The sequence below is a fragment of the Lepeophtheirus salmonis genome, chromosome 6 (assembly GCF_016086655.4).
Source record: "Lepeophtheirus salmonis chromosome 6, UVic_Lsal_1.4, whole genome shotgun sequence".
Taxonomy (NCBI): Eukaryota; Metazoa; Arthropoda; class Copepoda; order Siphonostomatoida; family Caligidae; genus Lepeophtheirus; species Lepeophtheirus salmonis.
Window position 1 is genome coordinate 24,982,772 of NC_052136.2, and position 20,232 is coordinate 25,003,003.

Sequence of the window (20,232 nt, forward strand, 5' to 3'; positions counted from 1 at the left end):
CAAAAATTTAATTTTTTGAAAATATCTTTAGATTATTTTGATTTTTCTCCAAAAAATTTAATATTTGAAATTAAAAGAAGGAATTTTTTTTCCGAAAAATTTAATTTTTCCTGAACAACTGAGGATTTTTGAAAAAATTTTCCTAAAAAAATTGATTACTTGTCAATAGCTATGGATTTTCAAGCTTTGAAAAAAAATTATATCTTGAATTTTTTTTCCAAAAAATTTAGTATAAGAATATTAATTTTTTTCAAAAAAATTCCAAAAACCAAGTCCCCCCCACCAAAAAATAAAATAAAAATACATATATGTATATTCCTGCAGACTAACTTAATAACTCATATTCCGTTATTCTAAGTAACTAATTTGAAATATTTTGTTGCTTCTAATAAGTTTTAGCTCTCAATAAGCGTTAATTAAATGAGGTATTTAAGTAAAGATAAAAATCATTCAGTGATTATGTAAGGAATTAGTTATCCCCGTTGTAGTAATAATATGTTAAAAATATCCTCACTTTAATTTACCTTTGATTATATCTTTAATTATCGAATATTCAGTTCTTTTAAAAGATAATTTCATACAAGATCTGGAGTGAGTTATGTATAAATAATGATATTTTGCATTGTTTAGATCAACTAACTTTCAGCTTTGTTCTGCATCCCAAAGTCAAATGAGAATGGAAAAATTTGAAAAACATACAGAAATACTTCTAGATTTTTTTTGTTGCCAACTGTTGATAATTATTTCCATTATTTATTTATGAATTATTCTCTATTAACTACATAATAAATTGATAATTTTATCTAAATAAGTATTAATGACAGAGTGTGAGATGCCACAAATTCTTATTTGATATAAATTAATAAGACAAATCAAAATCCTATCCAATACCTTTTTAAACTAATAATGTGTAGGGTCAGCGTCTCTAAATAATAGAGTCAACTTATAAAAATTAATGAAAACGGCTGAAAGAAAAATACACCACAGTTTTTGTTAATTTAAAAAAAAACTCAATATATTTTATCTCTATCGTTATATATCTGGAGTGGTACTAACTCAACTGCACAACTTCATCGGTGGGTTAAATAACATTTTTAAGAAAAAATTATAGTGGCTGGTTCTTAGTCAATATTTATAACTTATTTTCTACATCAATACATAAATATCCCTTCTTTATTGATAAACGGCTTGACATAATGTGTACCTTCATCAGATCATCAAAATTTTAATACTTAAATAACAACATTTTTCAATCAAAAAATATAGTTGGACTAATTTTTCCACCTATGCAAGACACATAAGCTTCAATAATTATTTCTATATAATACCATGACAAAAAATTGACAAAACAATGCATTTTAGTAGGTTTTATAAATTAAGTTAAATTTAGACAATTTTAACACCCCTATTTATTACTTCATACTAAACAATTAGAAAAAGAGATGAACTCGTATAGGATGCATAAGATCGACAAAGAAGAGCAAAAAGAGAAAAAAAAAACAGTTCAAAGATATGTTGATGATTAATTATTAATTGCTTCACATAATTTAAATCTCGTTGAGTGATGCATAGAAAAAATAAAAATCAGCATTGAAGAAGCAGAAACACATATATATTCATCGTGTGAGAGCTAAGTGCCTATTGTGTTAGAGATAGTTCAGTAAGGATTGGAGACTAGAGCAAAATGAATTATAAATCACTCCAAACTGATTCCGTGTAGTGTATTCATCAATAGTTGAAGTCGGTCAACTTCACAAGAGCTTTTTGATGGTTCCATTTGGCCATCTCAGCAACGATTAAACACTGGTTATCAAAAAATGGGTCAGCACATTTTGTTTCCTATACGTCTGGTCAATCCCAGAACGAGATGATAAACAACTTAATGAGTACTGAGGTACGAAGAAGGATTATAAATGAGATTAATACAGTTGGAATACTCGGAATATCTGATGAAAACACCGGATCTATCTCGTTACTATTAAATGACTGTTGTTGCAAGATACGTGAAAGATATGATCGATCCCTTTTGAACCCATGTTGGCTCTTAAGCGGGAGAAAATACAGCCAAGGATTTTGGGGGAGGAGAAAGAAGAAAAAAACCAAAATGACAGACAAGTACAATGGATTCATTAACAACATGTTCAATTTAGAATTCATCTTGTCTATTTTGGTTGTGGATCAAGTCTTGAGAATTATCAATGATTTGTCTAAATGTTTACAGTCCTGAAAAAGTGACGTTACACGGCAAAAAACTCGGCTGAAACTGTTATTGAAACTATAAAAAAGTGCTACATGACAGATTTGAAGAAACTTGGACCAAAGCAACTATTATGGCCAATCTTGTAAAGAAAGTTATCAGTTCCAATGACTTCGAAGAAGCAGAAATTCCAAGAACAAAAACCAAAAACTTTCACAAAGTCAAAGACTACTATGAAAAAGAACTATACAACAATGGAATAAGACCCGTTATCTCAGAGCTGGAAGCTTGTGTTGACAAAGAGATCAAAAAGTCATTTTTTTCTTGAAAGAAGAGGTGATGAAGCCACATTCAGCTGCACAAGAAAAAGCAAAAGTGGTTTCAGAATTTTAAGGAATTCATAAATCTAGTAGACTACGGAACAGAAAAAATTGGTGCTATCGCAATCAGGATGAATGTTAAGGAATATGTTTACACTGCTACTCACAAGCTTGTAAAATTGATGCAGTATGATTCTTCTTTTTTACAAAGCAGCAGCAAATATTATTGCCTCTATAAAAATAACTTCATCTTCAATCAAAAGATCATATTTATCCTTTCTTATGTATATTAAACATACATAAGGAACCGATTCTATGAAAATTTTGAACATTGAAAGTGAAACTACTAGCTTTTTTAAGGAGAATAAGATGGAGGAGATAATCAACGAATTTGCAAAAGAAAATGAGGCTCCCGAGCATTTGCTTCTTGTTAATTCTAAATATCTGTTGGTTGTATAATTTAGTGTTGCATGAAAAATATAATTTTTTAATTCTATCAACAATAAAACTGATTCATATGTAAATGTTGTTTTTTTTTTTGTATAATTTGAACACATTCACTCACACACAAATAACGAGTGATTAAAAACAAGTTTTTAATCACTGGGTATATTTATTATCGGGCTTAAATCGTCGTCGGGCTTAAAATAGGTTGTGATGTCATTAATGGCATAGCTCTGATATGTTTATACTTAGAGTCACACGATTTTGTTACTACAATGTCTGGCAAGTTCAATGGAGCACAACCAAAATTGCAAGAATTGAAACGGCGAAATATTTCATACGTTTAATGTCAGAGTCACCGCAGCAAGCCTGTAGTTGAACATGGGTGTAATGCAAACAAACGAATCACTTCAATGTTTGCAATATGTTAGTCTCTATACACATTATTTGCTGGTAGTACCTAAGGCAAAGCATTAGCTTTATAAATGGTTATAAAACATTTTCCCTTAACGTTTTCTGTTTATATAACCATATTTACATATGTACTGAACATTCTACATATTCATGTACTAGTCTTGTTCAAAATATTATTTTTAATTATTGATTCTACAAATCATGATCAAACAAAAATCAGATTAATTTTAGGTTAGCAGCGTTTGAAAAAACAAGCAAGGACATCGAAATTCGTTAAAACTTCGTAACTTATCAAAGAAAAAATAGGTCGCTCGTTCTGAATACATTCTGTATGGATTAGTTCTGAGTCTTTTACTGAAACATTAAGGTTACTGTCCACTTCAAATTGTTTCGATACCAAAACGATAAATCTTGCAACATCTTTGCTTTGTAATTTGCTGGGTGTCGACTGTGTTATTCTACTAACATTCATGAAACATATTATGCAGAGGATAAACCCAATCACTAAAATATTACCAATTGAGAAACTTAACATCATTGATCTAATAAAATAAACAGTCAACAAACTTATCCATGATGAGAGATGATACAAACGCAATGAATGAGGTAATTATGGCAAGTGTATCGACTTTGAAGAACATCGGTGTTGCTGATTTCTAAGCTGAATTGAACAAGAAACATCGATGCAGAAAACAATCTTTACAGTTTGATAATTAAAAAAAAAATTATATCACAACAAATTTATCAATATAACAATTTTAGATTAAATAATTTTTTTTGAATGTCGTAATTGCTGAATACTGTGACAATTTCAAAAAGGTTTAAATGTGTAGAATCCATTTTAATAATAGATTATAAGTTACAAAAACTCATTTCAGGACTACATTAACTAATAACTGCATTCAATTTATAATGCCTTTGTCATGTGAGAATGATTTCACTGACAAAATAAGTTAACTAAGAATAGCACACTCATGGACTTTTAAAATAAACATCCTATTATTTAATTCCTTTAATATTGTTTACACATTATAAGTTAAGATATATATTTGGAGAACAAGAGTTCCAAATTTTGATTAATCTGATTGGCTATCATTAACAATGACTAATTTGCAATATTTGTGCAGTTTTGTCCTCTCCTTTTTTTCTTATTTTTTAGAATTACCCCCACACCACACACATTAAAATTTTATATCAGTAGCTTTGGATGAACCCTATTGATGCACAGTTATTCTAAATGTTAGGAAGTCTTTCGTACTTCAGTAAACAAAATAGTCACAAAGATTTGTAATAAGTCCTTAGTAATGTTAAAGAGGCCTGTTCTCACGAGCAGCATGAAACAAACGCATTTCTATCGTTTTACAGTTCTTGTACATGATTTCATATATGCAGGTTGAGATGTAGGTGTGTAGAGTACACCATGTAAGTCTAAAACAAATGAAGGGAGTTGTTGAGGAGACCATCATAAAAGTGGATCAAGACTACATCCGTGATGCGATGCAGTGCAATGATGAAAATCCATTGTAGAATGAGCATGCTTAAAAAACCCAAAAAAACCAAAAACAACCTTGTAACCCTGATAATTTGAGCAATGTATTAGAGGAGATCAACTACAACCAGTTGTGACAAGGGAACAGGCAGAGAAAATATACAAGAGCATTTGCAAAAATAATCTAATATTGATCCCCAATTTTTCTCGGATTCCAACAAGGACTTACATTTATAACTCTGCCAAAAATCATCATCCCTACTTTATGAACAAACAAGAATGTTTAATCAGATTTTGAATATAATTAAATCTATTCATGAGAGGATGTTCACTACTAAGGAATTAAATGATACTGACAACTGCTATGGAAAAGAAAATTCATTCTTCAGATTACCAATTCCAAAAGAACGGAGAAGCTAAAAAAATTACTGGTAATTCGTGTCTCTTTCCCTGAGAGAATTACTGCCATACCAACAATAGATGTTGACATATTTGAATAGAAAAGTAGCTGATAATAGTGTCAATAGTTTTCTAAGAAATAATTTTTTGTTACTATTGTCTTGAATATTTTTCTATTTAGAATTGAATCAAAGTTAACCGGAATTTTTTTGATCGTATAATAAATGTCAATGTGTACTTTTTTTAGAAGTGACTCTGCACTAAAACATTATTTTCCTCTCCCAAATGCATGGGGGTTAATCTTTGTAATTACATATATTTAACTAAAGGAAAAATAATTGCTAGAAATACTTATATATATATGTACTTTGTACATATTACGGTATACAAACGTAAGGAAGTAATAATAATTATAGGAGCTGATTATGAAAAAATAATACAGCAATGGTGTGAAAAAGACTTTTATTTATGTCTTTTTTTCCCTTTTTTGTCTTCAAAGACAATATTTCAACTCAAAGACAACCTTAAATAAATTTTGAAAGCCATGAATTCATAGCTACATTCATTTTATAAAATGGCTCTTGTTTACTATCCCATTAATTTATTTCTCTCGAATGAAATTCCCCTATGCAAATATTAATTATTCTTTATTATTAATTCCATATGCATCAAGAGAAGTTGTATGCCGGGTGATTCATTGAAATTTGAACACTTACTAATTGAATAATTAATGGAGTTTGAGTAATTAAAATTAATTCATATTTAGATATATTAAAGCATGGAAAATTACTTACAAAAAAACAAACAAATTTGAGCTTACGTACAAGTCGAGAAAATGACGCATGAACGTGATCAACGAATTTCCATTCGCCCACTTTAAGCAGTTGGGCGTCTCTAGGATCCTATATACGTCGTCAGCAATTCTGAAACGTTGAAGAGGAAGAAGGGGTCTGTCAAAAAAAGGCCAAACTGGATCCGTAGGAGTTAAAAAATCCTCCCAGGCTAATCCTCTCAAGTCCATGAGGACACATGCAAGAGATCTCAGCGTTTCACACCAGATTGTCCATAAAGCTATCAAAAAAGTAGATGGAAAGAGTCTTATGAGGGTGGAAAGGCCATTTTTGGCACTAGCAATGAAAGAAACACATCTCCTCTATTGTAAGACTCGTTTGAATGAGACTTTTGAGTTATCCCCCCCCCCCCTTTAACCTAGTTGAATGCAACGTTTGAGTGTATGTCGAGGGGAAGGCCTACAATGTCGGTAATCGAAACAATGATGTTCTTAAAGCCATTGTCAGCCAGCACTAAAAATCATGACAGAGGACTAAATCCGCAGAGGGCTCTAGACCTTCCACCACCACCACCTGGAAGCCATCAATGCCACTAAGGGCGCATGCATATATGATTAAGATAGCTCAGATCTATTTATAGTATTTTTTTCTTTTTCTATTGGTAATTAATAAAATATATATCTTATTGAATTTTAAAATTGAAAGAGTTCAGATTTTAATGGACCACTCGGTATTATACAATTAAAATGAAGTCAAACCCACTGGGATTAATTTATTTTCTATTAATAAAATGCATATTATTATGTGTGTTTCCTCCACATAATAATATGGTCTACCTTCAATATTTCACCGTCTCCTTAAAGATTCTTATAATATGTCCTACCTGTAGTGTTATTATTTCAGTGAAGAGGTCGTTGGTTTATGTAGGATTGTGAAGTTCGTAAAGCTGTCATTCTTCACTTTTAAAAATTAAATACGATTACATGCACACATATACCTACTAATACCGTCACAATCGACATGCTATAGCTACATACTTAGTTATAAATCAACCTTTCCATCATTAAGTAGGTATAATTAATCCATAATAGTCATGATTAATATTAAATGCCGTTCAAAAGTTGATTTAACAGGCGTGTTGTGAGAATACGTATGTATATGTACAGTTAGTAATAAAATTCAATAATGATTATAAATAAGTTCCATTTGTTATTGAAAATATAGCAAAGTAATACAAATAAGCATTAGAGTTTCTCATTTCCCAGGAAATCGTTTTTGAGAAGTACTCCGGAGACTAATTTTTTAAATACAGTGAGATTTAAATATTTCTGTTTATATTTTTAAGGAAAAATAATCAATTTTAAACGAGTTTGACCAAATATTCTCAATTCTCATTTTTATAATTACCACTAAAAGTGGTAGGGTTGTTTTCTTAGAACCTGTAGGTACCGCTTTTTCAAATTCCTTATTCTGATCCTACCCGCAAAAAAAAAAAAAAGTATATGATGATCAAGCTCATTTTTTAGAGAGATGGGCTGTATAGTTGATAGCTACACAACCTCATCCGTGGACTAAAAGTCAACTTGCCCGCTACTAGAATAATGAAATGCGCGACTTCTTGTTGGTGTGAAAAAGAATCCCGAGAGAGAAACTCTAGTATGCACTATGCAGGGGGGGCTTATTTTTATGGCATTTTGTAATTTTTTTGCACTGTTGCACAATTTGTTCAAATGGCGCTTTTAGAAGAAATCCTAAAAAAACAGCCCTCCTGACCACCTCCCACGTACGCCCCTGACCATGAATGTTCTTCAATTTATGAATAGATTTTCAAAATGGCTCTGAAATAATTACAATTAATCGAATTATAACTTAATTTAATATTTGTAGGTATAGATTGAGTATAAATGAAGAAAAATAATTCTTCACATTACTACATGAACCTTATGAAGTAGTGTAGGACAGACATTGATATATTTATACAGTTAAAGACCTACAATATACATACACACACTTTTCATACTTTCTTTGCACAACTGTTTCAAAACATTTGTGCAAAGTTCAGCATATACTTACATATCTACATATAATATGTTGTTACTATCATATCTGAGAGTAACAACATACTTATGGTTTGAAATACATGTATTAACAAGGCAGAAGTAGAATGTAATATTTACATACATACATAAATGAAAATAATACTGCAATATGTAAGATATATATTTTTTATAGATATGTAGCACATATACCTACAGTAGGTGTATTTCTTGTAAATAAATCTCTGATTGAGTATTACAATTATTTCCATTAATTCATTGTTCATTAATTAATTACAATCACAGACAAAGGGATCCATAACCAAAATGAAAATTGAGATTGAAAATTCTTTAAATGGTTTTGACAAAATATGTGTATTGTAAAATGTCGTGAATAAGTAGTATATTGACTAATGAGTAGAGTTGCCATTTTTATAAGGGAAAAAATAGTACAAAGAGAATGCAAGGGTGATACATATGGTGATACACTTGAATTAAGAACCTTATTAATATTGATGGAAATCATCTGTATTTTGGGGATATTAAGAAAATAAGTGGGGAGGGGCGGAGAAGGAAATAAACAAGGACATTAGTAAGAATTACTTTCAATCCTCAATTATACTCCAAGTCCAAAAAGGGCTTACGATTATTACTCGGCAGAAAAATCTCAAGATTACTCTCCGTCATTTATGAGCACAAACGAATGTTCACTCAGGTTTGAATCTAACTGAATGTAGAAGGAAAGGATGTTCACCCCTCAGGAGTAAAATAATAATGACAACAGCTAAGGAAAAGAAAATTCATTCTTCAGATTACCAATTCCTAAAAAAATGGGCAAGCTAAAAAATACACACTACTTGTTTATATCAGCTGCCGTTTAGAGGATTTTGGGGGAGAAAATGAATTACTTCTATAAAGAGTCAACATTCAAAATAGCATTAATGCAGTGGAAATGTTTGAATTATATTTACATAATCTATACTTAGCTTAATATCCATTTATAAAACAATTTACAGCAAAGATAGGTGATAATACATACTTCAGAGTGTGAAGTTAACACAACGACGATCTATTAAATAATGAAAAAAAAAAAGAAGAAAGAGCTCACACATCGACTGTTTTTCTTTTTTTAATTTTTAAATGTAGTTTTTAAAATTACAATCATAGCAACTCTACCAAATAGGTAAAACACAAAAATCTTATCAATTTCGTTTCTTTTTATCCCTCTTAACTCCACTACCTTGACAAAAGGAGGGAAAATACTGCTGACACGAGTTGTTTGACATTTATATACATGTGTATACAATCTATTATTTATCTTAAAGGTTTTTTTTCTTCATCATATGGCCATATGTATAGATAAATATATGTCCATTGTGTTTTTAAAGCTTTTTCGACCTTATTACACATTTTGATTTAGATTATTTAGTGTATGTTTAATATATTATCAATTTTTTGGCCAAGTTTTTAGAGAAAACTATCATCATTTAAGAATATTTTGTTTCTAAGGAAAATGATAGGGATACTACTACCTACATATATATATATACCCAGTATAATATGAGCATATATTGAAGGATCTACGTCTAACACTCTTGCTACATACATACAAATATAATTTATTATCTACTACTTAAATAATGTACACTTACATTATGTTTACCTACATCCATATAAGTAAAAGGGTAAGGAAAGGAATGGAGTGGGAAAATTACTCATTTTGAAAGGAATTCATACTTACAATCTATAATAGATTGATATGTATTGTAAAAGGCTATCAATATTTATATGTGTATAAATACTCTTTACATGGAACCCCCCCTTCCCCCAAGTACAAACGTGCACTCAAAATACGAAATAAAAAGGAAGATAAACAATACATATATAATATGGTATAAAAACATTTAATTACGGAGGTGCAGAGAGAATAATGAGTACTCAATTTACTTACTTCTTACTCAGATTATACGAAAACAAACACATAGGGATCACAAATATTACACACTCAAAAAAAGGGAGATAATTTAAAAACCCACATTTTTAGTAAATGTTGTAGAGTTGATGAGGAATAAAACAAAACAAAAATCTTACTGCTCATTTTTCCATAAAATATTTCGTGTAGAAATTGCAACACACAGATCCTTTTCAGAAAGTTGAGGTCTCAAACTTTTAATGAACCTTCATTTTTGCATTCTTAGTTGCTTTAGAAAGCTGCTTCGATATAAGCTTCTAATTAATTTTTCCAAAAAGGACTTTTTTTTTTTGCATTGGATGGCATGATTCAAACAAGAAAGTTGTTTTTTAATTATATTGATATTGAGAAAGTTTTAAACGGAGGGACGATAGTTGGCTTTTTTTTTATTACTTATTTGTTTAAATTGACTAAATGTAGACTTTAATGCAAAAGTATTGCATTATATAAGTTACTGAGACTGTTCTTTGTCTTTAATTTGTTGGTGAACTAGTGAGAGAAATCCTCTACCTGTATGGAATAGAAATAAAAGAATAGATATGAGTAAACGATCCATAATCCATGTTTGCAGGGGTTTCAAAGAATTAAGGGTCTGATTTTTTTCTTGCCTGAAATGAAAAGAAAATAAATTACGTTATTAATCAATGCCAATACACTACATATAAGAAAAAATTAATTAGCTATACATTTGTTGAATTCGTATGTAAGTATTATGTTTTTTAAGGATTTAAGTGATTCGAGGATGTGCACACTTTGTTACAAAATTACAAAGCTAAAAACTTCATGTATAAAAAGGAACGTCTTTAGTACTACGAGGTGACTTTCTTTCTCCTACAATGTGTCACTATTGAGGTACTTACTACATGATATTCATTTATTTCGACCAACACTATACCATAGTCAAAACCAATAACAGTCGGCTATTAGATAGACTTTATAAAATATATCAATTATCATTATTTGTAAAAGTAGTTGTACAAGGAAGGTAAGAATATTAAATTTAAAAAAAAATCCCAAAATGTAAATAAATATGTCAAACCAATAAAGAATGAACTAAGAATTGTTTGATGTCAGCCTCATTTCCATGTCAAAAGCATAGAGGTATACAATTCTAAAGATTAGTCTATCTATTATAAAATTAATGCTTCAAAATGTATGTATTTGGTTTTGGGAGGTGAATGGTTTTGTGATCAGAGAGTCTCGTTTTGTGGAAGAGGTAGCCTATATTTAGTATCCAGGGGGAAGGAGGGGGATAGGTTTATCTTTTTCTTTAAAATTAGGTGGAGTGTATAACTTCCTTAATGTCACATTCTATGATACAATGATAAAATCAAGTATTTTGATTTTGCTTGAATTGTTATCGTTATCTTCCAATAAAGGGAAAAAAAAACGACACAAACCTAACTTGTACATTTTCCATGGACTTAATCAAATATTTTCTGAAAAGATTCCAGATCTAAGATTCGCACATTAAGATCAGAAGACATTTTTCAATTCTCCAATTTTTCCTCCTGATGCATTTGAACAACCTCATAGATCAAAACATGTTGGACCACTATTTCTAAGAACTCCGCATATTGCCTATATTATATATATTTCTTGTTTTGTAGATCAAAAAATGAGGAAAAAAACTTAATTCCGCAATATAGTTATAAAATATATGTATATATTATATAAATTTGAATGCGCAAATTCACCTTGTTAAGATGAGATTCATGGAGGTTGCGAATTTTGTTTTATAATTATTCATGGCAAGGTGAATCAAAAAGTCACCTCGTAGTCAGTAATAATTTGTAAGCAAACTAATCATATGGTCGTCTTTTCATCACTTTATGGGGAAGCTTTGGTTCCCATGAGGCTTTGGCATGTTACCAAATTTATCTTTTTCATGAAGAGACTTATGTAGTTTTTTTATTTTTTATCCATTTATTTATAATTAACATTTACATATTTAAATTATGAAAAATTAGTTAAAAACACTAAATATTACCAAAAAAAAAAAAAAAAAAAAAAATACTTTCACTTTCTCAAATGTGAATTTTTTATGTGAAAATGTGAAATCTCTACAGAAAATTGCTCTTTCCAATCCATATTTCATGGACTCTTCAAGGAAAGTATTAATAAGTAAACTCCCAAACTTTATGTTCGACTTCTTTTTATTATTTTAAATACTATTTCACATTTGCTATACAAACTTCCTCCCGATCTCAAGTGAGCCTAAATTAAACGTTCATGCTTTTTCTTCTAATTCCAATATATATTCAAAATCCTCGACAACAACACGTGACTTACATTGTTATAACATATTATGTTAGCAAAACTAACGTTATAATGAAGTTTTTATTTGATTTAAATTTTATTGCAGGGGTGTACGCAGGGGCGGAGCTGGAAGTTCTGCCTCCCCCCCCCTCCCAAATTGAGGAATATTTGCTTTTTACTATAATTTTTCTTGGTGAAGATGAAAAATTTGTATGCGAAATAAAGTAAAAATGTTTTTTGAAAGATTTATTTTCTTAAAAAAAGGTAATTCTGACAAACTATGCACCAGAAGAAAAAGTTTAGAATTAGAATTTTTTTTGTGAATAGCTGTGGATTTTTGAATTTTTTTTTCAGGAAATTTAATATAGTTTTATGTTTTGTTTTTTGTGAATAACTGTAAAAAAAATTTCCAAATTTTTTTATATTATTTCTTATAGAATAGGTTTTTGAGGTACTTTCTGTACAATCTACATATTATGGCCAATGTGGAAAATCATGTATTTTGCAAAATGACCGTAAGAGCATAGGATACCAAAAGGAGTCTTTTGTGCACAGGGAAGCAGCAGTGGTGAGTAATTATCCACCTATTGGACAAGGGGATCCCTTTCACAACCCATGGGCTGGGGTGTATCATAAGATAAAAATCTCAACCTCGTTAATCATTGTCTCTATAGACTATACATAAATTACTCCAGATCTTGCTCTAATCTTCGTATAATTCCGTAAAGACTAAGGAGTTCTATAAAGATACATATTAATCGACTGAAAAACACAGTGAGCTCATTCATTGAAATTCTTGGGTCTATTCCTCCTTATGCCACCTTTGCTTTGTCTCCTACTATATGAAATCAATTTAATTGATAAGAGTCCTTCAGTGTCCTTTATGTACAATATATGTTGTAAAAATCACTCATCTCAATCACATTGACATCAATTATATTATAAGGTGGAGTTTGTGATGTACTGTTTTTATTGATAATTATATATTTATAGCTTAGACACTTCAAGCTTACCCCTATTTTCTTTATTACTTGTGAGTATCTTTTGCCACTGAAAAACAAGTGGGAAATGATTTTAAACTCTTAACAGTAATGGATTTCTCTTTTCTGAGTATTTTTAACTTTCATATTTAATTGCATTTAAATCAAAAGTTTCTTAGAAATAAAAAATCAAAATCCATTACTCATAAAGGACAATTTGATATATTACCTTGATTTTTGTGTGATATTAAAAGACTTCAATGTATTAAATCGTTATATTCGTAACATATTCAATTATTTCATTAGAATTATACTTACTTTTTTTTTGCCACTGTATATTTATATTGATTATTTATTTTTAATAGAGTGTGTGGCTTAAATATTTAGATATTTCTTGTAACAACGGTGACACATTATACATAAGAGATGAGAAAAAAGGAAGGAGCTTTTGAGGTTTGGAACTTATATTTCAATACTTCATATAAGAAGAAAGATGAAAATAAGGAACATATTTCCATTTAGATATTTTATCAATGATTGTTTTTATAAGTGTGGAAACCAACCATAGTTTGGTTTTTGAGGTAATATGCTTTCTTTACATTAATAATGGATTTGTTATTTGTGTATATCTTTGTGATTTTTTTATTTTTTTTATTTGAGGAGGAATAAGCTACTTGCGGTAATTCAAAGAGAAGGAAAACTCACGGAATCACATTTTTTCATCATTATGATGAAAAACAGATTTCATTTTCAACTAGAATTTTGAAGTATAAATATCCACTAAAGTTGATGAATAAATACACATGATACTTTTATATGCATTTACCATCTGCTTAAAATGTGCTTATCTACATAATATATGTTTATGAGACGTGACTTTAATAACTGTAATAGTATTTAAGCTCGTTAAACTAGATCATATATGCAGTTATACTGAATATTACTTTGTTTTTTAAAGATTCAAGGACCTAGTAATAGTTCTTCTTAATAATGGCTATTTAAATATAAAGTGTATGCTCTAGATACTACTTTGTGAATGAATTATCGCCATGCTCTTGTTATTATAATAATATTTATTTATTGATCAATTGACCAATAGCGAAGATTGATCAACAACTCTTGACTCTTCGTAAACACACTAAAATATTAAAAGTAAACCAAAATAATATAATAGTGTACAATTAAATAAAAACAAACATTGTGAGATACAATTTGAAGCATTCATTTTTATGAACTCCTGAAACTTTAGAACAGCTTAATGAAAGATATTCTGTTTCAATGATGAAAAAGAAACTTGGTAGAACATATTGCAGTTGTTTCTATATCCTACATGTTAAAAAAAGGTTGTAGAAAGTCTTGTGTGGAAAATTACCTATTAATTAGCCTAAATTTATTTAATTTTCAAATTTAAGTCACATAACTGCATATCAAATATATCTCTAAATCATATATATTCAGATAAGTTCAAATTTATAGTGTTGATATGTGAATTAATTAACAGCCTCCTATCGGGGCCCGGGGGTATTTATAGATTTAAAGAAAATATAACTCTCTCATTTGAATAACAAATAGATCAACTATTTACCCGAAATACTTCTAACCCTATATAATGACCACCTATGATGTGTAGATAAGCAATTCCATTATAATTATTGCAGGTTTCAATTAGCTATCGAAGTAGAAAACGGAGGAGGGGAAGTAATTTATCGATATGGATATAAAATTGTCAAAATGCTCTAAAGAAAACATTTAAAAAAAAAGTATATGTTGGTAACCTGCTGGATATTATTATTAGCGACAAAGGATCACTAAAGTTTCTATAATGATCTCTATCATCCCATATATCTTCCATCAAAGTTGTCAACATATATTTATCTTTTGATTTATACTCACGAGGATTTAGATAAGACTCACATCCTTATTCATCGACTCATAATTCATATACCGTATTCTCATAAGTAAAATTGCTTGACAACGTAGTTATTACACTCACAAGTTACGCTATTTATTTATGAATAATAATATTTAGTGATGTAAATCCTGTACTGTTATTTTTTCAGTTGCCCTTTTTTTTCTTTTTTTTTTAAATTGGTAATCTGAAGAATGAATATCCATTTCCTTCTCCTTGGCAGTTGTCATTATTATATAATTCCCAAGTAGTGAAAATCTTTTCTAAATATATTAAATTATATTCAAAACCTGATTAAGTATTTGTGTGTGCTCATCAAAGTCGGAGTGTAACCCTGAAGATTTGTTGCAGAGTTAGTCCATGTTGGATCCCGTCTTATAAAGAGATTATAGAATTATAAGATTTAGTGAGTTTACATCCTTAAAAATAAGTGAGCTATATTAAAATCGAAGCCATATCTTCGGAATCCAGGGATGCTGGTTATAACAAAGTATCTGAACACAGTACTATTACTCACGTTATTAACATTACTACTGATGAGTCCTCGTCATATTAGTTATGAAGCTACAACATACTATGTAGTGTTATTCCATGGACATCTCTAGCTATTTGGACTACATGTAGATGAATAAAAAGTGCGCCGGCTCCAAGGCACGGTTTGTTTTCAGTTGTGAAAGATACTATTGTCTATTCTTATAGCTTATGGATTCCAATCACCACTGTTGATGGGATGGAAGTGCCGAAAAGCTAGAAACAGTTATCAGAAAAGAAGTTAAACTCCAAATTTGATAGTACTTGAATTGTTCTATCTAAAGTCTCAAAATCAAAAATATACCTAAATGAGGAATATTTCAAGGAGGTGTACTTCTTTATCCTTCTCTTGGAGGCATTTCATGACCTCTTGTTAGACAAAATGTTAAGCTTAATGAAGGGTTAGGGTTCGAAGGCCTGTTAGCCGTTGTCTACCCAATAGGTATCTTTCGATACACTGAACCCCTCATATCGCATTAGACCATGCTTGGTCATTCCGAACATTGTCCAACACCATCTTGATTGAAGAAGGACCAAATATCTTATGACTTCGAGCCAAGTCTTTTGATTCCTCCTCCAGGATTGATGTTTTAAGGGGCTCTTTGAAGGAAGAAACTAAAAGTATATTCCTAGCGTCCTTAATGAGCTTTTTCTTTTTCAGGCATTGCACCGGGTAAAAAGATACCCTTCCACAAAAGTGAAGGGTTCCATAAGGAAACATGGAATTCTCATATTCCCCGTGTTTAGCCAATGTCTCCACTGAAGATGATAAGGAGTCGCTAATGTAGCATGTATAGAAGGATGATAGTTTGTCCTGTGTCGTTATTTCTACTGATTTTTCACTCATCTTTATTAAATTTTAATTTAACTATTGACTATTTATATTTATACATCTTGGCTCATAAAGGGTGTAAACAGAAAGAGGATGATGTAAGAGAAGGAACACATGTCGTAGAGGGATAAAATTCAGGGTGACCAGATTCTTAATGTAAAGTTTTGGTGTCTGTTTCTAAAACAGTTCGGGTAGAACGGAACTACAAATGTAAAATGCTACGCTATGCCATAAAATATAATATCCTCCAATATGGCTGAACATTGTTCTTTCTTCTTCTCGCGCAGAATAGCTGGGAGGGGGGTTTGTGATATGATAAATATGTCGTTGTGCATATATACATATATATATATATAAGTGTGTTGGAATTGCCCTAGTGAAATTAACACTTTTAAAAGATATATTAAGATATACAATTGTAAGAAGTGGTGCTAATAATTAAATACTGTTAAATGCTCCAACCAAAAATTCTACATATACTATGTTGATTTTAATTTACTGAGCTTGTTCATAACTATCAAATATTAATTTGTATTTATTATTCTATGAGGTATAGTATTTTATTAAAAAAATAATGTGGGTAGGAATTTCGAGATGAGTATTTTCTGAAGTTTCAGCTCTAAAATAAGTTTTTCAATAACTTAAGTTTAACTCCTTGGCATAGGATCTAACTTAGTCCCAAATGGCGGCACTGAGAATGATCATCTTGGATCCTGCTCATCCCGCACAATAGAATTGGTGATCAACATCGGAGGAATTCTTGCCAGTGCTCTTTTTTATTTATTTCCCCCCTTGTCATAGATGATTGTAGCTGATCTCTTCCAAAGCATTCCACAAATTGTGAGGATTACCATGTTGATTATTACTTTGCTTTTTGATTTTTTTTAAATCACCATTTACACATACTTTAATCACTGATAATGATGATATTATTATAGTGATATATTTCCTATTCTATAAATTATTATATTTTTTCTTTAAATTTGATTAATGTAATCACAAAATTATCCTATCTTAGCATGTTTAATTAATTTTACAAGTTTGTATGAATTAAGTTAATAACCAATACGTCTATAAATAATATATTTATCCTTTCATCTTAATGCTACTAATACACACCATAGGATAATTAATTAACCGGCTCCTATCAGGATACCAAGTGTATTTTCATAATTTAAAAAATGTAATTTTCATATTTGAGTGATAAATAAATAAAACTATTTTCCTGAATTTTTTTTAACTATCCTAAATAATTATCGCCATTAATGGGTTAGAAAAGCTTTCGTTGGAGATAGTTGAGATTAGCCAGTGGTTGTATGAGAGAATTATAATCGTAAAACATGTAATTTTAGTAGTTGTTACCTATTTTTTTTCTGACCATTTCTCCTTTTAGCCAGGGTAAATAACCTTAATCGATTTAGCCCATTCTTATACACATAATTTCTTCACACAATTACAAAAAACCACATCCGAACATTTTCAAATGCAACAACTTCTTTTTATAAATAGAGTTCTTCAACTACGAATCGTGTGTTAAGATAGGAACTGCATATTTCTTGTGGTAAATTTCCTTTCAGAATTTTCATCACAATATTAGATATATGTTTATTGAACTTCATATTACTAGAACTTAGCAATCCAAGATCTTTAAAAACACTCACATTTTTGAGTCTTTCTAGAGCTGTTATCTTGAATCATCAGAGTGTTTTTCTCTAGATTTACAGAGATCATTCATACATGGCAGCATTTTAAGAATTTTTGAAGATATATGTACCTATATACATGTGTATTACAAATATCCTACTTGTAAGTTAATTCATCTTAACTAAAAGTTTTCCTTATAAACGAATGTATTGTATGCATGTTATGTTTAGTACTATTGACTCTATTGACTAATGTACATATAATTATTAGAAAAATCTTTTTTAACGGAGTGTTATATTTATTTTATTTGAGTAGCGGCAATAATCAAAGCCTATAACGGTTGATTGATAGTTAGCATTCATAAAACATAAAAATTATAATTGTTGGTAAAAATAATACTTTTTTTAAAAATTATGTCAATTAATTAATGTTTTGAATGAATGTAAATATAATATATTTAGTTACTATAGAACGGCTATAAAAAATATTCAAAACTTTCTCAAATTTGGTAGTTATGGTTTGAACCAACTCTATAGGAAGATTTTAGGCCCTCGCAAGAGTTTATTTTTATTTGTGTATGTGTGTGTGTTTTTTTTAAAGGGCAATTATGAAGACAAACGTAACAAATACTCAATACGATATTATATTAATAGTCATTATATTTATAAATAAATTGAGAATATCTATATTTGGAGATAGATGATCTTGTGATAAGAGAGGCTCGTTTTGTGGAAGAGGTAGCCTTTGTTTAGTATCAAGAGGGGGAGTGTTTAAGTTAATCTTTTTGTTTCAGCATTTACTGGATCGTAATAATATCCTTAATGGCACGTTTACGATACAGAGTGATCAGGTCAAGTATCATGGCTTTGAATGGATAGTTGTCGTTATCTCTCAATGACGGAAAAAACGACACAGACCTAACTTGTACCTTTCCCAGAGATTTAATCAGTTAATTTCTGAAATTATTCCAGATCTCAGATCCATACATTAAGATGGAGAGTTCATAAATTATATTCAGTTTCAATATGAATGAAAGGATAAAACATATTTTAAAGTATATTTACGTACATTGTGGGACATCATGTGGGAAATGGAATTCAACATTATGCATATCTACTTACAAATTACATATGTAATTAAGTGTCTTACCTTCTATCGCCTTGAGGGTATGCCATTGTGCTACTGGTCTTCTTGGAGTAGCCATCATATCTGACCAATGGCGAAGTTCGGCTCCCTTAGCTTCACATCCCAGAACAACTTTACCAATTGGCTCAGAGGCACCTACACGGTCATAATCAACCACAGTTACCCATAATTGTACTTTCTGTAAAGGAGTAAAGAGGTAACTATCATGATTGTAATGTATTTGCAAAACATGATTTGAAAATTTATGTATGTATTAGAATTAGAAAGAAGAAGAAAAAACTTTAAGACATATTTAAAACAAGGGTCAACTAAAAGCTCAAAGGTTCTTCCTTCTTGTCTTTTTGTAGAATGTACTAAAATTCATAATTGTATCTACTTCCATTGAAAAGAATCGAGTATACATACATTTGTACAGTACACTAGTATAACAAACATAAATATGTATAATCTACTTACTTGAATGTGTTCAAAAGGGACTTCAAAAGAAAATGACTCGTTGTAATAAGGATTTAGAGTACACTTTTTGATGGAGGTTTTCTTTTTCCGTATTCGTTTATCATTTTGCATGAGAGCAATTTTGACATAGGGATCTGAAAGACCCCCTACATCCATCTTTTTTAAATTCTTGGCTTCCAGGATCACAATCGTGAGCTTCCCAGAGTTTGGCACGTAGCGTAAAGAAAAGCATATGTCTCCCAACTACAGTATGAAAGGAAATATCAAAATTTATTTGAGGACTACAGAATACGTGATGTTTAAAAAGGACTCTGTTTTTAAAGGAGTAGGATAATGTAGTGAGGAGGCTCTTCTACCTATGTATTTCTGTAAGAATGAACTCTTATAACAATTCAATCATGGTTTCATGGTAG

The 20,232-nt window shown here is 30.1% G+C and overlaps 1 protein-coding gene across 4 annotated transcripts in view; it reads right to left on the reverse strand.

Annotated features, from left to right (window-relative positions):
- The window catches only part of LOC121120791 (synaptotagmin 1), a 93,637-nt gene that overhangs the window by 26,325 nt on the left and 47,080 nt on the right, over positions 1-20,232 (reverse strand). For 2 of the 4 annotated variants that reach the window (XR_011780556.1, XR_011780554.1), the window contains 3 exons: positions 19,820-20,062; positions 19,367-19,541; positions 10,182-10,572 (listed from right to left, as the gene is read on the reverse strand). Coding sequence is in view for 1 of the 4 variants with exons in the window: in XM_071889090.1 (XP_071745191.1) it covers positions 10,639-10,670; positions 19,367-19,541; positions 19,820-20,062 (450 nt within the window). In the remaining 3 variants the exon portion in view is untranslated. Of the gene's footprint in view, positions 1-10,181; positions 10,671-19,366; positions 19,542-19,819; positions 20,063-20,232 lie in introns of those variants that run through there. The other 2 variants (XR_011780555.1, XM_071889090.1) reach the window with 2 other exon arrangements.